Raw genomic sequence first — 21605 nt, 5'->3', positions numbered from 1 at the left:
CTTCCTGGATATCAGTGGGTTTTCAAAGGGGTTTTTCAAAAAAAGACCCAAATTTGTCCCAAATTTATCCAAAGGTTTAATGCAATTCCTCAGGAAATGGCAGCAAGACTTTTTGTGGACATAGACCAGACTATTATAAAATGCAGAGGGAAAGAAAGGTAAGGATCTAGAAGAGCTAAAACAATTTGGAAAATAAAAAACTAAGTGGGAGGAATCACTGTCCTCAATTTTAAGACTTTTTCTACAGATTCCTCCAGTAATCAAGACTGTGTGGAACTGCCAGGAAGACAGACACAGAGACCACTGGGACAGAACAGAGTCCAGAAATACCCCACAAAGCACAAGAGATACAAAAGTACTTCAGCCAAGGAAGGACAGCATTCCACCAGGGAGGCAGGAGCCCCTCATGCCCACAGCAGGAAAACTGAACCCCAACCCAGACACTAGGACTCCCATAAAAACCAACTCAAAATGTATCACAGACTGAAAGGCAAAAGGTCAAGCTGCAACACGTTTAAAAGAAAACACAGGGAAAAAATCGTTGAGGTATATGGCTAAGGTTAGGGATTCTTAGACACCACACAATCCATTAAAAATTAAAAATCAGTAAGTTCGACCTGACCAAAATAATAAACTTAAGCTCTCGGAAAGACCCAGTTAAGAGATGAAAAAAGACTGAAACCTGTGCCATCCCCCAGCACCTGACACTCTTGGTCCTAAAACCTGTGCCTAGATGACCTTGCCAATTCATCAGCGCTACCCGCTGGGCTCCAGGCACGCTCGTGACCTCCTCCTGGTTCCTGCTCAAGTGCACATGCTTGCACGTCCACACCTTCGTCTGGACTGTGCTCTTGCTAGCCAGCTCCAGAATGCTACTGAGCCTCAGGGCAGAGCCGCAAAGTCGCCTTCTCGGGACACGGCTCCCACCAGCCCCGGGCAGCCCGAAGCTCTGGGTTTCCTGCTTGCTGCCCCTGCTCATCTCGCCCCCACTGGGGCGTGTCAGCTGCCTCTGCAGACCAGGGGCTTCCTCACCAGCACCGGTTAGAGAGCCTAACAAAGAGGAGGGGCAGATTCAGGGATGTGTGACAAACAAGTGGAATTCGACTGTCTTAGAAGTCCCAGGCAATTCCAGCTCCGTTAAAATGCACAGCTGCCTTCCGCGCTCAAGCCCCCAGGATCCAGGCTTTACCCTAATGTGCTTCCGTCACTTGTTAGACCCAAGGTCGGTCCCTGGAGAGAGTGTGTCACTTTGCCTCTTAGCCCGAGATTTTCTTCAGAGCCCCCAAGCCCAAGAGGTTCTGGGTTTTTATCTGGTAAATGAAGCTGGCTGGCTCATGTCAGAGTTACTGAATGAGGAGGGAGGGGAGCCTGTCACTCTGTCTGGACGGCGCTGCTCCAGCAAGGGAGGCTTGCACGCGCACGCTCACGCTCACGCTCCTCACTGTCCTGCACCACCCTATCAGAACAGAGCCGCGGCTTCTGCCCTGCAGAGACAGCTACTAGGTTCTGCCAATCTCTCTCTGCAGCTCTGATCTTTGTTATCTTCAGTCCACTGCATAGGGTCACTGAGTCTCACATCACAATCCTGGGTGCAGTGCCATAACTGAGGGGAGGCTGTCTGACACCCCAAACAGTCTCTTCTGAATGGGCATCCTGACACCACAGGCAGAACGGACCGCCAAGTGGTGATGGTTTTCCAAACACCGCACCACGATGTCAGCGCCTGGTTCACACAGCTGTCGCTGTCCGACCCGCCTGTGGTCTGGCCTCCTGCGTGCAGTGAGCCCCACAGGGCAGAGACCTGGTCCACTGTTCGGTGGCTTCCCCAGTGCCACCCACAGGCCTGGCCCATCCAGAGCAGGCACGTGGTAAATCCCTGTAGAGTTAGTGAATGAACGAGGTAGAAAGGGAATGAATGAATGAATAAATAGACAATACACACTTGCCTGTCTCCAAAAGGACTGCCTAGGCATAGAGACCTTCCTTTCTACATGCCTTTGCACATGGTGCCTGCCCACCTCTGCATGCTCACCAAAGGGCCGCCATCTTCTGTGATGGTCTAAGAATTTCTCATTAACTCTCAACATGCAGGTGGCATTCAGACCCATTCTACAGATTGACAGAGTAAGGCAGAGTGAAGGGACAGACAGCTGGCCAGCACGCAAGACGGCCCTGCCCTGACAGGAGAGGGGCCACCACAAGCCCCACCGGCAGGCGCCCACCCCCACGTACTTGAGCTCCTTGAGCTCCCGGCTGACGTCATTCTTCTGCTTGCGTGTGTCGTCCAGGCTGCGCAGAGCTTCAGCCAGCTCACTCACTGCCCGGTCCCGCTCCCGCCTGAGGTTGTCACAGAGAGTCCTGGCAGAGAAGGCAGAGGCCAAGGTCACTGTGAGGGGCAGGGGGCAGCCTACGGTGGACTGTCGCCCCAGCCCCCACGCCCCCAGTGCCTACCTACAGGTAAGGCTGCCCAGGCCGACTCCATCAAGGGGCAGAGAAGATACAAGGGCCAGGAAAGGAGACATCTCCGCAGTTACTGGGCAACGGGTCCTGAATGCCCAGTGCTCACCCCACTGCTTTGCCCTCAATGTACCTAGGTGAACAGCCACCTGAGCCCCAGCCCACCTGGCAGGCCCCTGGATGCCAGCACCTACCACAAGCCTCACATCTACCCACAGGCAGGCCTTTCTAGAGCTGTCCCCGACACCACATCTAGACTGAGCCCCCCACTTGGACAGGACCCATGCCTCATGCACCTCTGCAGCCCTGAGCTCTGCCCAGACACAACGTGCAGGCCTGACACCTCCCCACCAAAGGACAGGTGGCTCCTGGCACCGCAGGACCACCTCAGCCACTCGCAGAGCAGGTAGGGACAGGTGGCCAGGCAGCGGGGGAGTGCTTGCTCTGTGCCACCTCCAGAATGGCACCCTGTCATCAGACAGCCCAACGGGCTAGTCCCCACCTCTCCATGGCCCCCAATCCCCTCCTCCTTGAACCCTCACCTGCCTTGCTAGATAGTGGGATCTCCTCCCAACAACCACAAGGGATCTTTCCGAAACCCTCAATGACCAAGTCACCACAAATACCACCACAGCCCCTCGTGGCTCTCCATCAGCCACTAATCAAGACTACACTCAGGGCTTCCCTTTCGTGACCCCACAGCCCACCCTCAGGGACCCTGTCAGCCAATTCTCCTGTGACTCCCAAATCCACAAGCAGGCCCCTGCCCTGAGCACACCACATGCCTTTGTTCATGGCCATGACCATCCCCCAACTCCACCTGGAAAAGTTCCACTCAGGCCTAAGCTCTAACTTGAAGGTCATGCTTTCCGGGGAAAATTCCCCGCCTGGCCCCTCCATGCCCTGCATGCCCCCATCACAGCTCTGACCATGGCCCTGAAATTCACCATCCATATTTTCTCCCTCCCTTGTTGCCTAGTCCAACAAAGCTGCCCGTGGCCCCCAGAGCGCTGGCCTGGGGGTGGGGCACATCAAACCCGCCTGGGAGCCCTGGAGACAGTTTCTCTCTCAGGGTCTCCTTGTACAAGGGATCTAAGATCCTGGCACACAGCAGGTGCCCACAGAATACCAACTGAAAGAATGCACCCTTGATATGTCCGTGTCATCAGAAGTCCCCTAAGAAAGAGAACTGTCTTTGTGCCCTTTCATGGCTGGGGGAGGGTCTCATCTAGGCAAAGTGTACCCGCAGATGTCTAGGTTGAAATGAGACGAGGAGTAGAGACGTAATGAGCACGTCTAACGTGATGACGCAAGGCTCAGGTGAGACAGGAGGAGCCGAGGTCACGCCCACCTTACTTGGACATGCAGCAAGTGATTCTGACCCTCCCCACCGACCCAGTGCTCCCCAGGGAGACTAGGGCCCAGGCCAGGCCAGGGCTTCCCCATACCGGATGCTGTCCCGCTCCGCCACGATCTTGTCCCGCTCCTGGAAGGCCCAGTCTCGCCGGCACTTGGCCACATCTGCCTCCTGGAGGGCTTCCTTCAGCTCCTGGCACAGAGCCTTGCACTGCTTTCGAAGGATTTCAGCCTCCTTGTTGGCTCTCCCAGCATCCATTGTCACCGTATCTTTGATCTGGTGGGGTCAAGGGGTAAGCAAAGGGATGGTTACTGAGCCTTCTGGTGCAGAAGTGCCCTCTAGCTGGTGTGGGAGCTGGGCCTGAACCCTCAGGAGCAGGAGGGAGGGAAACACGGGATCCCAGCCCAAGCCCATCCCAACACACCCCTGCTGCACCTGCACCCCCAGGGACCACCTGTCCCATAGTCACACTCGAGTCACCTGATGACACTACGCAGGGTCCTGTCCAAACTCTCCCAGCCCCACAAAGAGCCTTGTCCCAGCACCCTAGCCCCTCCTGAGCCATGGTCTCCGTGGCCCCAGTGAACGCCTCCCCTGGAGTCCCGGTCCCACACTCCTCCTGGCCACTCGCACGCTCCTATCTTGGATGGCCCACCCCGTCTCTCTAAAGAGCTCTCCTGTCAAAACACAATGATGCAAGGCCTGAATGCAGTGAAAGCTGCAGATGTCAATCATGGTGGTCCCCAACCCCTGGGTCTGCAGTACTCATTTTTATGCTCTGGCATACAGAGTTATTTTGAAATCTGAAAATACACCAATTTTTCTGCTGCTAAAGTCCTGTGTGTCTCAGTTTGTTTAAAAAGCTGAAATCGGAAGCATTTGCATCTGGACACCGCCCAAGGCATTACATGCTCGGCTACTGTTCCAAACCAAACTCTTGGAAGCACCCGTAGAAGCAGCTCCCTCTGTGCCCTGAGAACCCTTAGATGACGCTGGGAAAGTGACAAAGGAAGCATCTTTGCTCCCACTTCAGCTCACAGGCTTTCAGAAGCAAAATACCGACAGGACACAAGAGGAACAGGGTCTGCAGTGTGTGCACCGGGAACCCCCCACCTCCAGCAGTAGGAACCCGGAAGACAAACACAGCAAGAAGGCCTCTGCTGGCACCGCGGCCCAGCTTCCACGGCAAGCCCGAAGGCTGTCTCTGCTCACACGCGCTCAGAGAAATCCCAGAGGTGCATCTGAGACACGAGGACGAGGGGGACAGAGGGAAACACAGAGTCAGTTTACAGCCACCCCACATCTCTCAAGTAGAGTCAAGAGTCAGTAGGAGCTGGAGAAAAGCCTGCTCAGAAAGTACACCTTAACTCCAGGAGGACACAGTGGTGGGTGCGCTCTGCTCACACCTTGCACTTTCCAAGATCAATTCAAATTATTTCCGTTCTGATTTTTTCCCACTTTCATGCAGTGCTGGGGGTCTGTTCAGTTTGCTATTTTTTGAGAACCGATCATTACTATTACAGGTGTCAAGAATTTATTATAATAAGGAATAGGTTTAATGATCACATGTATTTAAATTCACATTTCACTCACTGTTTTATAATACATTAATACAGTTTCATATTTGAAACATGTTGCATGGGGTTCCACTGAAAGCTCTCTGCACTTGGCCCTGGAGAAGCGTCTCCAGGTGAGGGCCAGAGGGGGGGACACGAGAGGCTGGCCCCACGTGTTAGGCAGCTCCCACCCTCTCCCCCCATGATTGGTCTCCAAAATGAATTCACTCCCAAAGTGCCGTTTCTAGATGAGAAACACAAGAAGTACAAGACTTCGTTTTACAGAGAGGGAAGAACAACGAGGCATCATAAAGGCACCGTAGCACTGGGAGCTGAGATCCTGGTAACACTGATGAGGGCCCAGGAAGTGACTGGCCCAGGTCCTGCCCGTTAGTGGGGAGCTGAACTCCATGCCAGGTCTCCCGATTCCTGCTCCCGGGGTTCCTCCTCTACACTGTGCTGTCTCCAAGTGGCAGTTCTTAGTCTGGAACAGCACCACCCAAGATCTCCTTCTGTCCACCGCAGGTGATCCAGGGGGCCGCAGGCAGGGACTGGGCCTCATGAGACATTCACCCGGCCCAGGCACAAAACCAACAAGAACAACCCCACAGAGGCACACCAGGGTCCCAGGGAGAGGGCAGTGCTCCCTGAACAGACAGCTCTCCCTGAGCATGCCTGTCTCTTCTATCCGGGCAGTATCTCACAGCCGTCCCCAGACGTGGGAATGTTCTTGAAATGCCCTCCTGCTCGTCCTCCACCTCCAGCAGTCCTCCCTCCCTCACACATGGCTCCTGCTCTCCCCTGGCCCCAAGCTCAGTACCACCAACAGCTCTGGAAGTCAGAGACACAGTCGCATTCAGGGGCAGCAGGAAGGTGAGGACATGGGAAGCCACTGCGGCTTAAGGGACCTTGCTGGCCTTTCCATGAGACAGGAGCTCTGGCAGAGAGGCTGGTCCTGGGACATGACCTGTTATCTGGAGGAACCTCCGTGTCAGGCAGTGGTGCCCCACAACTTCCCGGAGGTAGAGACCAGCTGCCCCACGCAGGTCCTCTGCCCTCCAGAAGGCAGTGACCCTTCACTGCACCTGGTCGCCCTGGGCCAGAGGCTGGGACAAAGGCCATAGAAGGGGAAGCTCTCGTGGCCATGCCCGTTCAGGGAAGGGGGAAGCAGGAGAGCGGGTAGCACCCAGAGCCAGACAAAGACCCAGACAGGGCCCCCCTGAAGCCCTCCTTTCACCTCATACTCCAGAGAAGAGGGTAGAGAGGGGGGAGGGCATCGAGAGAGGGAGGAGCAAAGAGAAGGGAAGAGTGTAGAGAATGCATGGTCTGTCAGAAAGAAAAGAACCACTTCCTCGGCTGAGCAGATGAAGGCAGCTGTGGGATCAGGGAGGTAGCCTGGCTGGAAGTCTGACCCCACCATGAGACGGCTGCTGGAGAGAGATGGGGTCAATCCCAAGGGCCCTCGTCAGGCCCCGGGAAGAGAAGACCCTCCTGACCCCACCTCAGGGCCAGCACAGCCAAGGCCACAGACCTGGCCTCCTCTGGCCAGGTGGGGTGTGGTCTTTTCTGAAAAGCCAGACAAACTCTAGAAGGAGCCAAGGGTTTCAGCTCTGGAAGCTGCCAGGGTGGGAACAGGGCTTCTCCGCTCCGACCTGCTGACTCGGAACAGTGCCTAGAAGAGATTCCTGCCTCAGCTGACAGGCACACTTGACGTGCAGCCAATGCCCCCTGCGAAGGCCCGGAAACCGGGCTCCAGGCTGAAGGGCACGCGGAGTGCCGGGAGAAGCGGGAGTCGGGGGAGGATGACAGACCACCCCCAGCTGCCTGCACGGCGGGAGGCCCGGAGCCCTTCCTCGCACAGTTAACCTCCACAACTGCGGGGTGGGGTGGGGGGAGGCTGATGACCTAGCACCTTCTTGGCAGGTCACACATTCTCCACGACCGTGTCATTTAGTGACTGACTCATAGTTTTCTTCTCACCGTTTTGTTTTCCTTATTTAATATCAACATTTCCCCCCAATGATTCAGCTCTCAGACATCAAAATGTAAAAAGTGAGAGGATGCTGTCTCTAGAATGATGACCAAGTACCAACACATTATCTTTGCGCATTAAAAATGCCCTCATCAGGGCGCCTGGGTGGCTCAGTGGTTTAAAGCCTCTGCCTTCGGCTCAGGTCATGATCTCAGGGTCTTGGGATCAAGCCCCGCATCGGGCTCTCTGCTCAGCGGGGAGCCTGCTTCCCTTCCTCTCTCTGGCTGCCTCTCTGCCTACCTGTGATCTCTGTCTGTCAAATAAATAAATAAAAATCTTTAAAAATAGACTTCTTTCTTAAAAAAAAAAATGCCCTCATCATGCTCGTATACCCTTTCACGAGGCTTTCACCTCTGGGGTCTGGAGAAGACTCCCTCCCCTTGTACGAAGTCGCTCTTATTCGGCCCTTTTGCTAATAGAAACAATTTTGTGGGGTTCACTCTGGTGCTAACAGGGCAGTGAGAGTTGGAGGAGCACAACCATCATCTTAATGATAAAGGGAACCTCTACTGCCACAGCCACCCTGTGAGGTGCTGTCACGTCCATTTTGTAGATGAGAAAACTGAGACCCAAAGAGGCAAGAGGTCCCATAACCGAGGAGCGCCGCTCTCCAAGCACTGCCTTTGTCCCTTGCGTTTCTGTGGCCCCAAGCACTGCCTGGGCATAAGGAGGCATCACAGTCTGCAGAGAGACTCACAGGCCCCAGTCACCCCTCAGGCGTCAGCCCTGCCTCATGCTCAGTCCAGAGGGCTCTGGCCGTGACAGTCTAATAATGCACACTGCCTCCTGCCCAACCTTTAGCACCTTGCTTTTTGCATCTCATAGACCAGTCTTCAAGGCTGCGTTGTACTGACCTAGAATGAAGAAGCAGGAGTAGAGGACTGTTCCAGTGGGGAAAAGTCTGCTGTGATCAGTTGCAGCAGCTCTAAGCACAGCCACAGCACCACCCAACAGGACGGGAGGGGACTCTCAAACAGAAATCCATGAGCCCATACAGACCCCCGCAGCACACACCTGGACTTGGGGGGACATCGTGTCAGCAATGAGGCCACATGGCTCAGGCAGGAAAGAGACTCCTTCCTGATCACTCAGGAGTCAAGCTCAGTGGCCCAACTCTGAGGCCACTCGACCCCAGCCCCTGACCCCGAGGCATGTCCCCCAGGGAGCAAGGCTTTAGAAGGGTCGGACTCAGCCTAGCACATCTTCCCAGTAGGAGCCCAGACCTTTAAAGAGCAGATTCCTCAGATCTAAGGGATTGGCTAGGAGGGGAGCAGCATCTCTGAGGGTGCTCTTCTGCGTTCACGAGGCCAAAGGTACCGATGGCTTTGGGCACTTGACCTTGGGCTCTTGCCTCCCAGTGAGCAAGTCTTTGAGATGTGTACTGACCATCAGCACAAGGCTGATCTACGACCCCTTAACCAAGGGCTGGGTATGGGAGCGTCTATGTGCAGAGCCCAAGCATGTCTGTGTGCATCACCAAACTGTCTACATCACTATAAGCTCCAAGGCCCGGCCCACAGCTGGACTTTACTTTTCGTACCCCGAGGCCCACCCTGGAGCTGGGCCCCAGGTGTGAGCTCAGCAGCGACCCGGCGGTACTGCCCAGCATGCAGGTCTAACAGGAGAAGCCCTCCGCTCTGCCAGGGCAGACGGCGAGGCCACGACAGCTCTGCCCTCACACCACTCTCCCAGAGGCTGGGAGGCCAGCCACACACCCCCACCCCGCCCACCTGCCGCAGGGCCTCCATCTCCTCGCTGGCCGCCTTCTTCTCCGACGTGCTGCTCTTGAGCTTGGACTCGGCCAGCTCCACCTCGGTCTGCAGCTTGTCCAGCTCGGAGATGACCTGGTCGCGCTCACTCATGATAAGCTTGTACTCGCTGTACACCGCGTCCCGCTCCTCCTTGTACTTCTCCGACTCCTTTGCCATCTTTGCCTGCATGGTCCTCAGCTCAGTCATCTCCGACTGCAGCAGCTCCATCTCCCACTGCAGGTCCTTGTTCTGGGCCGTGGCCTTGTTCAGCTCGTGGTGGATCGCCTCGAACCTGGGGGAGAGAGGCAGCTGTGACACAGGGGTGGGGGCCCGCCCAGGCAGCGCTGCTGTCCGGGACACTGAAGCGTGAAGGAGGGAGTGAGGTCATCCGCACCTCTGAGAGGGGGAAGCCACGGGCACCAGTGCCCCGGACCTGGAATTTTTCTCAGCCTTCTACAAATACCAGAAGTTGATCCGAGGACTTCATGCCCTCTGCACTACCAGAAATATCAGTGTATTTCTTCCACAGTCAAGCTATATTATCTTTTAAGAATAAAACAAAACAATGCTAAAAACACAGCATAAGAGAGATAAACGTGGTCTTTATGAGCATTTAATCTGACCACCTCATTTCCCAGATACAGACAATAAGGCCTGGGTGTGGGGTGACTGGTGCAAGAGGACGGCTCACCCCTTCCAGCCCAGAGGCACCTTCCACACAGGCAAGCCTACAAGTCAGAACCCGCAGCTCTCCAGCAGCATTTCTGAACACATGTTTTTTAGAATAGCAATTCTTCACGGAATTCGACTGAGAAAAAAGTGTGTTCTCTGATGGCCTACATTGGATTGGCCTACATTGGCCTTTATTGGGAAATAAAGTGTGTCCCCTCCTGGAGCAGCTGGCTAATGCCGAATCTCAGAAGGAAGGCTCTGAGAAGTCCAGCAGTGCAGACACCTGTCTGAGTGGAACTCAGCGATTCTTAACCCTTTTCACACCTAGGGAACACCTTGCACAGGACACCAGTGTGCGCTCCAGGGGACTGGTGTTCGGTAGGACTACACCTTATGAAACACTGTTAGAGGGCAGGGGTCACTTCCCTACAAATCATATATACCATTTTAAAAAAAAAAGAAATTTTGGGGGCACCTGGGTGGCTCAGTCAGTTGAATGGCTGCCTTCGGCTCAGGTCATGATCCTGGAGTCCTGGGATTGAGCCCCAAATCCAGCTCCCTGCTTGGCAGGGAGTCTGCTTCTCCCTCTGCCTGCTGCTCCCTGTGCTTGTGCGTGTGCTCTCTCTCTCATTCTATCTCAAATAAATAAATAAGTAAATAAAAATATTTTAAAAATTTTTTAGAAGAAACAGTGCCTAAGACGGTTAACTTTCCTATTTGCTGGGTGGGTATGGGACACAGAGGGAAGAGGCTTGTGGGGAGACCTAAGAAACAGGGTGGTCAGAACACACCAGAACTGCTGGGATGGGGGGAAGGAGCACAATTCCCAAGCCACACGGAAAGCCAACAAAACGTTTCCCAAATGTTCCAAAAATATTTTTCAAATGAAAAGGCACAGTTCCCTTGCCACCTCCCCCCCTCCAACCCCCTGGAGTGGCTGGAAGCCTTGCAGATAACAATAAGCCCATGAAGAGGAGCGGTACTAAGGCCAAGTCCGCCCACCTGGCCCTCCAGCTGTTATCGGAGCACAGGTTGCGGGTATCAGGGAGGCCCTTACCTCCTCAGGGAGAGGGCACACTGGTGCTGCAGCTGGATGGCCGTGTCCCTCTGCTGTGTGAGCGTCTCCGCCTGCTTCAGCAGACGCTGGTTCTCCTCCTCCAGCTGCTCCAGGCGGCTCAGGTCCGAGTTGTGGATGGCCACCTTCTCGCTGTACCTCTTCCGCAGGGCATCGTAGTCCTTCTTGACCACCTCCAGCTTGTCCATGGCCGTGTCATAGAGCTTATTGAGAATCTCTGACGACCCGTTGAGCTTCAACACCTGGGGGCCAGAGCGTCACACTTACCAAGGGCCTAAGGACAGGAGGAAGGACAGACTCACCACTCTTGTCTGCCCGACTAGGGGTAGTATTGCTGACAAAGGAGGGGAGGCCACACCTTCTGACCCTGAGGAGTCTTGAGGTCTGATTCCACGGGCCCCGCCGTCATACTGTCAATTTACTCATTCACAAATATTTCTTAAGTGTGCAGAAAGGAGTTCTGAAGCAGGCCCGAGACTTCTATCCTAAAAAAGTCCTGCTTACAAGTCGATCCTTGGCTGGCATTTGGGAACCTGAATGGCTAACAGTTCCCTACACGCAGGTAAAATGCTCCTCAAGTGGAAAGCGGGGTTCCTGGGCCCTGGATGGGACGAACAGTGTGGCTTAGGCTAACCACATGCCTTCTTCTGGGAGTCCAGAATTTCAGTACTTGCTAGGCAGAGTGCCTGGGAGTCAGGAGCCCAGGAAAATCCCTGGGCCGGGAGTAGGTCCCAAGTCAATGAGAGAAGAACTAAGTGTGTTCCATGTGACTCTACAGGGGAGAACTCCTGGAAACTTGCACCTGCCTTCCTCTGGACTTCGCCCCATGCCGCTCTTCCCTTCGTTGATGTTGCTTTGGGTGCTTTCACTGAAATAAATTTTGGCCCTGAGTATGATTATTGAGTCTCGTGACTCCTCCTAGCAAATCACCAAACCTGGGGGAGGTGTGGAGGACCCTTAATACAAGTATCTATGCTGGACAGGACACATAAGGACTATGGCTTGTGGACCTTTTATCCTCATGCGAGGATACAAACACACAGTCAGAGACACGTAGGTAGAGGGAAAGAGATAAAAATAAAATAACTTCAGAGCATTAGAAGGGCTATTAAGAAAAGACAGAAGGCCTAAGACTTAAGGAGGCCTCTCTAAGAAGGTGACTTCTGAGTCTTCTGAGTCTGGATGCAAACGAAGAGCAGCAGTTCCAGCACAGAGGCGTGAGCAAGTGCAAAGGCCCTGAGGCAGGAACCACCACACATGTCCTAGGACAAAGAAGGGCAGGGCCCCAGGCAGAGCCCAGTGAACAAGGAGTTGCACAAGTGGGCACACAACTTCAAGGCTCAGGGCAAACAAAGACTGTATCCTGAATGAGATGGGAACCATGGGAGGATTTTAAGCAAGACAAATCAGACACTGACGTTCATTCAAGGTGCGGCTCTAAAGAATAAAAACAAAATGAGTGCATGGGTTGCCAGGGGCCTACTGACTTCTGCTAAGCACCCTGGGGGACCTGAGCCCTTGGGTGGGTCACTCCACATCTCTGGGTTTCGGTTTCCTTATTCCTCAAATGATAGGACTCAACCAGAAAAGCTTGCTTAACCATTCCAACTGCAACAGACCAGGAATCATCTGCTTATTCAGCACAGACCCTGAGTTACCAGATTTCTGCAGCCCCAAGAACCAGGACATGTGACGAATGAATACTCCACTTGAAGGGAGGGTTCACCCTCAGTAAAGACAATGAACAAGAAAGAGCTAAAAGTCAAAAGCACAGAGACAAGGAAAGCAAATCTATTCCTCTAAGACCTAAACACTGGCTCCCAGGACTACTGACTGCTGGAAAGGAAGGGTACCCCAGAAATCAGCTCAGTCAGGGTGGGCAGTATTTTTCCCTTTTTCTTCTCTCTTTTTTTTTTTTAAGCAAAACTCTTCCTTCAAAGAAAATCTTACAAGGCAAGGATACTGAAATACAAACCCATTTTAAAAACAGTATATACACATCAAAAACTAACGATGTACTACATGTTGGCTAATCAAACAATAAAAAATTAATTAGTTATTAAGAAAAAAAGCAGTACATAAGTTCCTTGGGCAATTAAAACAGTCATTGTTTTGTAAAAAAGCTTCACTATGAGGATGCCTGGATGGCTCAGTTGGTTAAGCCGATTCCTTAGGATCAGGTCATAATCCCAGGGTCCTCAGATCGAGTCCCGCATCAGGCTCCTTGCTCAGCAGGGAGCCTGCCTCTCTCTCTGCCTCTGCCTGCCACCCTGCCTGCTTGTGCTCTCTCTCTCGCTCTGACAAATAAATAAATAAAATCTTTTTTTTAAAAAAATGCTTTACTGTGGCAGATCAGAACTGTGTACTAGCTAAAAAAAGTCTTTTTCTGAAAAAAAAAAAAACAATAGAGTATCTTCCAAACACACAGACAAGCAGCGTGCATAATGTGACAAGATTTTAAGTATGGGCCACCTAACTTTAACCCTGATTTTCTTGTCACGTCTTGAGTTGCTCTCCAAAGAAATAAAGTGCTACAGGTGTCACTTTTCCCGCCACATCCTCCTTTTATCTGATACCCCTCTCCCCCTCCAGAATGGATCGCTCCCCTCAATCTGCTGCCACGTATTTCCACACACAGCCTTCTATTTATCCCACCTATGTACTCGTAAATGTTTCTAATGCTCCTTTAATTCCATGCTGGTCTGGAGATGCAGGGAAGTGACGCCCGGCAGGATTTCACTACACGAACATGTCACACACTCTTTTCCTGTCTGGTGGACAAGTCCGTGGTCTCCATCGCGCTCTTCACCGTTTCTCATGTTTTTACGTGTCCATTTCAGGAATGTTTTGTACTTTCATACTGTCGTGCCCGCTGCCAGAACTCTTCCATCTTGCAAGACTGAACCTCGGTCCCCGTCAAATTACAGCTCTCCACGCCGCCTCCCTCAGCCCTGGCAACTCCCTCCTGTACCTTCTGTCTCCCTAAATCTGATGACTCTCAGTACCTCCACACAAATGGAATCATACAGTGTTTCTCTTTCTGTGGCTTATTTCCTTTATCATAATGTCCTCAAGGTTCATCCATGTTGCAGTAGGAGACAGAATTTAATTCCTTTTTTAAGATGAATACTCCAGTGTATGTATGTGTGTGTGTGTATACTGAGTTTTGTTCACCCATTTATTTGTCCAAGGAAATGGGCTGTTTCTATCTCTTGGCTATCATAAAAATCAGATTTTTAAAAATAGTATTACCAATCCCATAGACAAATCAGGGCTCTTTTAACTTGCACTCCCAATTACCAGAGGGACCAACTCTCCTTATGACTCCTGTTTACTGACTGTATAGTTTCTCTTCTATGAATTGCCTGGCCGTATCCTTTGACTTTCCTTCCTCCCTCGTTCTCCACCTGCTCCTTTCTCTCTTCTTTCTTCCTATAGGTCCTATTTTTAAATTCCAGGTACTAGTCCTTTCCCATTTCCCAGTTCTATTTATTAAAAACTCTTCGCCCAATATGTGTCTTATGTTATACTAAAGTTTCCTGTTTTGATAGAGGAAAATCTATCAATCATTTCTTTATGGTTTGGATTTGGTTGTTTATTTAAGAAGCTCCTTCTTACCCTGAGATCATGAAGATACTCTATTATTTTTTTCTAAAAAGTTTCAGCTTTACTTTCACATTTAAACTTTTAAACTACTTGGAATATCTTTTCTGTACATTGTGAGATGGGGATATAACATTATTCTTTTCCATGAATCCCAGAATAAGAACCGAGCCCGAATCCAGGACAAAGTGAGGACAGCTGAACATCTGCAGGTGTGGACAGTGAGGGCGGAAGGACACCAAGTACATCACCCAGTACAAGCTCACAACACACAGAGGCGTCCCACAAGGATTCACGCCAACGTGCACCCAGGACGCAAACAGTGAGTGGAGAGTTCTCCGACCTCTCGGTCAATCAGCGTCCCTACCCATGTCTAGAAAAGGTCCAGCTCTTCCATTGGATTGTCCCGACCTGTGGACAGTACCTCAAACATTCCAATTATAAAATCACTTCAAGGGACCCCTGGATGGCTCAGTTGGTTGGGCGCCTACCTTCAGCTCAGGTCGTGATCTCAGGGTCCTGGGATCCAGCCCCATGGTGGTGCTCTGCTCTCAGCAGGGAGTCTGCTTCTCCCCTTTCCTCTGCTCCTCACACCCCCCACCCCCGCTGTTGCTTGCTCTCTCTCAAATAAATAAATAAAATATTTTTAAAGATAAATAAATCACTTCAAATGGTTTACACTCTGAACATCCCCTAAGCCAAGTGAGATCCCCACTGGCTCCGAAGGCATGGACTGGTTGCAGAGCGAAGGCCCTGCTGCCATTCTGGGGCTTGCCCGCTAGGTGGCAGCCCCGGGTAGGCTGGCCGAATGCTCTGCTCCCGCATTGACCCATCTTCTGAGTTTCATTAAGAAACAAACTAGTTCTTGGGGCACCTGGGTAGCTCAGTGGGTTAAAGCCTCTGCTTTCGGCTCAGGTCATGATCCCAGGGTCCTGGGATCGAGCCCCACATCGGGCTCCCTGCGGAGCAGAGAGCCTGCTTCCTCCTCTCTCTCCCTGCCTGCCTCTCTTGCCTACTTGTAATCTCTGTCTGTCAAATAAATAAATAAAATCTTTAAAAAAAAGAAGAAGAAGAAGAAACAAACTAGTTCTAAAAAAAAAAAAAAGAAACAAACAAACTAGTTCTAAACGCAGCCTTGACCTGGCACAAAGACCTCATCTTGGGCCTTGCTACTTCACGGGGCCACAACAGAATCTGGAATCCACACCTTTCTTCCTTGGGAAACAGTCTCCCAAATGCCCTTTCTTCCTCCAGAAACATTCCCACAAATGCCCCCGTGGTGAGGAGCTGGGATTGGAGACTGCAGGACAATCCAGGGCAGTGAACTGGCTCCCAGGCAGGGTCACGAGGTCCCGGGGAGATAGCGTCAATCAGGGGAAACCCCAGAGCAGACCCAGAATCCCTTCTGATGCTCAACCCAGCTCTGACCACATGGTGGGCTCTGGGATCAGAAGGGACCCAGGACCATTGGGCTAACAGCCTGTGTTGTTTTGGCCATGGCCCTGCCCAGGTGAACACTCCACAGGACCAGGGCTTGCCTATTATGAGCTGAAGTCCTCCTTCCTCAGCTTTTACCATCTTGTTCTCATTCTAGCCCTAGTCACACAGAAAGATCCCTTTCCCACAGGATAGCATCCAGACATTCAAAGAGGCTCACGGGCCCCTGAATACTTCTCAACTTTTCTCTACAAGCAGGGCTCAGAATGTGGGCAAATGTGATCAAAGCCTCTGAAGAAGTTTGGAAAAATCATGGCCACAGTTAACTCCAGAGAACTAAAAAGCTATCCCATCTGTTAGTGTAGAATTCTTCCTTTTTATAAACAGATGATTATGGTCTTACTAGATAGTTCAACCTTCTCTCTCTCTCTCTCTCTCTCTCACACACACACACACACACACACACTCTTTTAGCTTCCCAGCAAGGCTAATGGAATTCTAAGTGAGAGAGAATATCTAATTCAGCACAGAATTCTAAAATGAGACAGGCAGTAAACTTCTCGTCTCAGGCAGGCATGTAAGTCTTTAGAGATGACTCCCCCCACCCCTGGCCTGAAGCAAGGGTCTGGTTCCGTCCACACAGCAGGATGGTGCAGCTGGGCTGTGCCCCACAAGGAAGCCAACAAGAAAATGGCCCTCATCTTTACACTGGTCAGAAACACTCGCCCCTCTGGGCTTCTGTGAGGCAGGCCCTTCAGAAACTCAGAAACTCCTTTCCCAGGATACCTGAAAAGAGTCAATTTTCACGAATCACCAAAAGCTGAGGTGGGGGTGGGTAACTTCACTGTTGTTTGTAATTTTTTTCTTTTTTAACCAAAGAACAAGTATCACAGTAGTAAAGAAAAAACATCCTCCATGTTGCTCCCCCAACTAAGGCCTGGCAATCTCTGCCCAGCTCTCTTGGGCATTTCAGAAGCACCAAGAAGAATCCAGATGGTGCATTCTGACTGAGGGACCTGGAGATGGAGCCCCCAGGCCGTGAGCCGCCCCCCATACTTACACATGCAAACACACGCATGCACACAGGCAAAGTAGTAGAGGGCCCGGGCCCCAAGCCCCAGGCCCGTGGTGCCCCTTCCCCCCCCCCCCCCCCCGGCCAGGGCTGCCTCATTTCCTCAGAGATAAATCATGCAGAGGGCTGGGGAGCCCCACAAATCCCTCAAGCAAACACGCAAGTCAAATAGCACCATTTACCCTGCAAGGGCCTCTTCAAGTGTACAAGGCATGGGAGGAGCCAGGCAACAAAACCGGCCTTGTCCGATGGGGTCAACCTTTGCCCTCGGGCCCTGTGGGGAGGAAACCTGTGGCCACCCCCGTATCCCCTGCTTCCTCTGCTGCTGGTCTATCCAGGAATGAGCTTTCCACAGCCCGGCATCCAGCCCAGACCTGGTGAAGGTGAAGTGGCCTAGGCTGGTGAGAGCAGGTGGTCCTGGCACTCAGAGATGTCCCCTCACCCCTACCCCCACCCCTGCGGCAGCGGCCTCCTGTCCTGGTGCCATGATAAGGTAGCACTTGCCAAGGGACACCAGTCCAGCTGAACAGAACTGGGGAAACTCACTGACCACTGTAACAAACTAGACCCCCAAGGGTCACAGCTATAGGAAAGGACAGGAGAAGGAGACATGGGCTGGAGGGGGCAGGGGGTCACCTTCCCATGTCATTCGTGGGGAGAACAGGAAAGGAGGGGAAGTGAGAAAGCGCTTTCAGTCTGGATATTTGTTCAAGCTGTCAAAGTCCTCTGGACAGTCAAGAGAACAGGAGACCATGAAACTTTATGCCTCATGAGGGCAGACTTTTTTTTATAACAAGGTGATAACTGGGTCCTTTTTCCAAGCTGTAATCCACACACTGTACGATTCAACACCTCGAGCGCCCCAGTCAGCAGAGCTGGTATATTCACAAGGTTGTGAATCTACAAGGTTGTGCAGTAACTATCGCTACATAACCCCAGAATACTGGCATCCCCCCAAAAGGAAGCCTGTGCCCATTAGCATCCACCCTCCCTCCTCTCATTCCCCTGCCCCACACTGGCCCTCGGCTACCTTCTGTCTCTAGAGAATCAGACACTGTGTGGTCCTCCGTGACTGGCTTCTTTCGTTTAGCACAAAGTTTTCAAGGTCATCTGTCTTGGAGCAGGTGTCACTGCTTCATGTGATTTTATGCTGAATGTTAGTATTCCACTGTACAGCACAGACCACACCTTCTGTGCCCACTCAATCGCCGACGGACATCTAGACTGCTTCCTGGCCATTTCCTGGCCGCTGTGAGAAATGCCGCTACAAGCATCTACACTCTGGGTTTTTGTGTCAACAGCTGTCTGCAGTTCTCTCGGGTACACAAATCGAAGCGGAATTGCTGGGCCATATGGGAACCGCACGTTTCATGACGGCAGGAACCACCACTCCGACGGCAGGGGGACCACCCCATGTGACACCCCGCAGCAGGTGGGGACTCTGGCCACTAGCCCACCTCCTCCAGGAACAGAGTCACCCCCAGCCTTGATGGGACCCAAACAAGAGCAGCAATGACAGCAAACACTTCGGCAGGCACATGGCACCACTGCTCTGTGGGCGACATCGTCTAACCTCTGGGACAACCGTCTGAAGCCAGGTCTGCGGCCCTGAAAAGTCCCATTCCGCCACTTTCTGGCAAGGCTAGGGGCCCTCCCTGAGGCTAAGACGGAGACAGAAACACATCTGAAATGAGAAATTGCTCAAAGAAAAGTAAAATACAAACTAAACCCAAGACAAAAGGCTGAGCCAAATCTAAAGAGGGTGGGAAAATGCCCACAAATAAGTGAGCACGGAAACGGTGGGGTGAAGGTAAGGACTGGAGGTAAAGCCAGCACTCCTGGCCCCGGGCAGAGAAGGCACACAAACCGTCAGCTGGGGCTATCCCTGACTCTTGCCGTGGTCTCCCACTGCTGGAAAAGGGAGTTAACAGAAACAGAAAGGGAGGCAGCTAGAATGAAGCCATGGTATTGTGGTGCTGGACTGGAACTAGGAGTGTTAGTGCAAACTCACCGTTTTCAGTATTATATGCTACATACTGAATACCCAGATACGTGAGGGGAAGGGGGAGACAAGAGATCCGGAAACTCAGATACCCCATTCCGGCTACTGACACAACGTGGGAGCCGCAATACCCCAGCAGCTATGTGCACATCTGGCCTTCGGATCTTGCTTCTAAGCAAGGAATGAGGATTTTCACTATAAGGAATGAGGACTCCTTGGAGAAATGGCTAATTCCCAAGGCAACGGCAGGAAATGAAACAAGCCTGGGATGACATCTTGACCAGAGAGCAAGAAAGTGTTCAAAGAGCGAGAAGGGCCTGTCAAAAAGTCAGAGAAACCTCTTGAAGAGGTTCCCGCTGGCCACAGTGAATCACAACCCACTGAATAAAGCAGGAAACCAGGAGTCCACATAGAAACCGTCAGACAGACGGCCACAGGGAAAGCAAGTAACTTTGCAGTGGAGAAGCCTGGAGACATCACTGGCATCGAGTGACCAAAGGAATGTCACCGGTAACAAGTCCTCACCAACCAAGTCCCAACCTCTAAGACGCAGTGAGAAGGTGGCAACCTCACTTCTGGGACACCAAGACACACATACAGAAACAAGCCAGGAAGATCAGACAAATCCAGGTGGAGGGACATGTGGGGAAACAGCCGGCCTGTCATCTTCTGAAGCATCAGGTCAGGTAGGCCGAAGCCTGAGGAACTCTTCCAGAATGAAGGAGACCCAAGAGACCTGACAGCCACACACCACGCTGTATTCTGGCCTGGATCCTCTTCCTGCTAAAAAGACACTATGCATACAACCGGCAAAACTCAAATTGAGGTCTGATGACTAGAGGGCGTCATGTACCAGCGTTACCTTCCTGATGTCGATGCTTGGGCTACTGCCAGATGAGAGAATAGCCTTGTTTATTAGAAGCATGCAGATTGGCAGCTTGTTCTGGAATGATGAGGGGTAAACATTCTTGGGGCTGTACTTGCAACTCTTCTGTAAGCTTGTGACAGTTTCCCAATTTACAGAAGTTTAATTGTAAATGAAAAAAGAGCAAGAGAGAGAACGTCATGCTACGTGATCAGATGAGCATGGATGGTCTCAGAGGCGCTCTGTGCCAAGCGAGCCCCGGCAGTCCTGCTTTAACTCGGGGGCCACGGATGATGCCGATGGGGATGCGGACACTCTGCTCCTTGCTGGGACTGCGTCCAACCCCAAACACGCGACCATCTCCACGTAGAACGTGGCCTCATCCCCTGCCGTCAGCCCAAGCAGCTCCGTCTGCGAGCTACAGGAGAACTGGCCAATTGCACTCACAGCGAGCCGGTTTTCTCACTGGCTCACTCCTCATGCTTCTGTCCATGTGAAACAACAGCTGAGCAAAGTGAAGAAACTAACCTGGAACGCAAGCCAGGAGCAAAGAGGCCAGGCCCCCACCAAAAGCTAACGACGATAACTCCTCCATCTCATATCTGCACAGGGCTTCAACACTTCCAAGTTTCTCTCCATCTGTAAGCTCACAGCACCCATACAAAGGGAGGAGGCTACAGACCCATGTCTCCTTACTCGGTCAAATTCCTATTCCAGGCTGAACTGCAAGCACCTCCTCCCTGGCAGCCCTCACGACATTCGCGTTGATACACAGATCTGTGTGATCGTCTAACTAGCATTAGTCTCCCTCTCTGGACTGCAGAGTCCAAGAGTGTCTGTTCACAGATATCCCAGTGCCTCACATTAGGCAGACACTCCAAAAATACCTGCGAAATGATCACAAGGCTATGTGAGAGGGTGGACGGATGGAAGGTAGGTGGGTGGCTGAATGGGCGGAAGAGGAGAAAGAGGATGGATGATGGGCGGGTGGATGACGGGCTGGGAGGGTGAGGGATGCACAGAAAGATGGATGATGGGTGAGAGGATGGAGGACGGGTGCAAAGATGGACTGGAGGTGGGAGTATGGGTGGGAGGATGGATTATGGGTAGAAGGATGGAGGATGGGTGGAGGATGGGTGGAGGATGGACAGGAGGTAGAAGGATGGCTGACAGGTGGGTGGAAGGATGGAAAGGAGGTGGGAGGACGGATGATGGATGGGAGGACATGATGGATGTAAGGACAGATGATGGGTGGAAGGATGGAGGATGGGTGGAGGATGGACAGGAGGTAGAAGGATGGATGACGGGTGGGTGGAAGGATGGAAAGGAGGTGGGAGGACGGATGATGGATGGGAGGACATGATGGATATAAGGACAGATGATGGGTGGAAGGATGGAGGATGGGTGGAGGATGGACAGGAGGTAGAAGGATGGATGACGGGTGGGTGGAAGGATGGAAAGGAGGTAGGAGGACGGATGATGGATGGGAGGACATGATGGATGTAAGGATAGATGATGGGTGGAAGGATGGCTATTGGGTAGAAGGACGGATGATGGGTGGAAGGAAGGATGGAAGGCAGGAGAGATGAGGGGTGGAAAGATGGATGGGAGGTGGAGGACGGATGATAGATGATGAGTGGAAGGACAGATGATGGGTGGGAGGATGGATGATGAGTAGATGGATGAGGGGGCAGGAGGATGCCCAACCTTGGTCTGCCCCCTGCCA

General features: G+C 52.3%; 1 protein-coding gene across 1 annotated transcript in view; it reads right to left on the bottom strand.

Annotated features, from left to right (window-relative positions):
• DLG5 (discs large MAGUK scaffold protein 5) overlaps positions 1–21605 on the bottom strand; it is a gene marked incomplete at its 5' end in the record, with an annotated part of 116143 nt that overhangs the window by 32518 nt on the left and 62020 nt on the right. The window contains 4 exons of the mRNA XM_080823321.1: positions 2233–2358; positions 3906–4090; positions 9133–9445; positions 10883–11142. Coding sequence (XP_080679447.1) covers positions 2233–2358; positions 3906–4090; positions 9133–9445; positions 10883–11142 — 884 coding nt within the window. The remainder of the gene's footprint in view (positions 1–2232; positions 2359–3905; positions 4091–9132; positions 9446–10882; positions 11143–21605) is intronic.

This window comes from Martes martes (assembly GCF_963455335.1).
Source record: "Martes martes genome assembly, chromosome: 14".
In the NCBI taxonomy this organism is placed as follows: domain Eukaryota; kingdom Metazoa; phylum Chordata; class Mammalia; order Carnivora; family Mustelidae; genus Martes; species Martes martes.
Note: the sequence above shows the minus strand (reverse complement) of the source record. Positions and strands in the feature narration are given on the sequence as shown.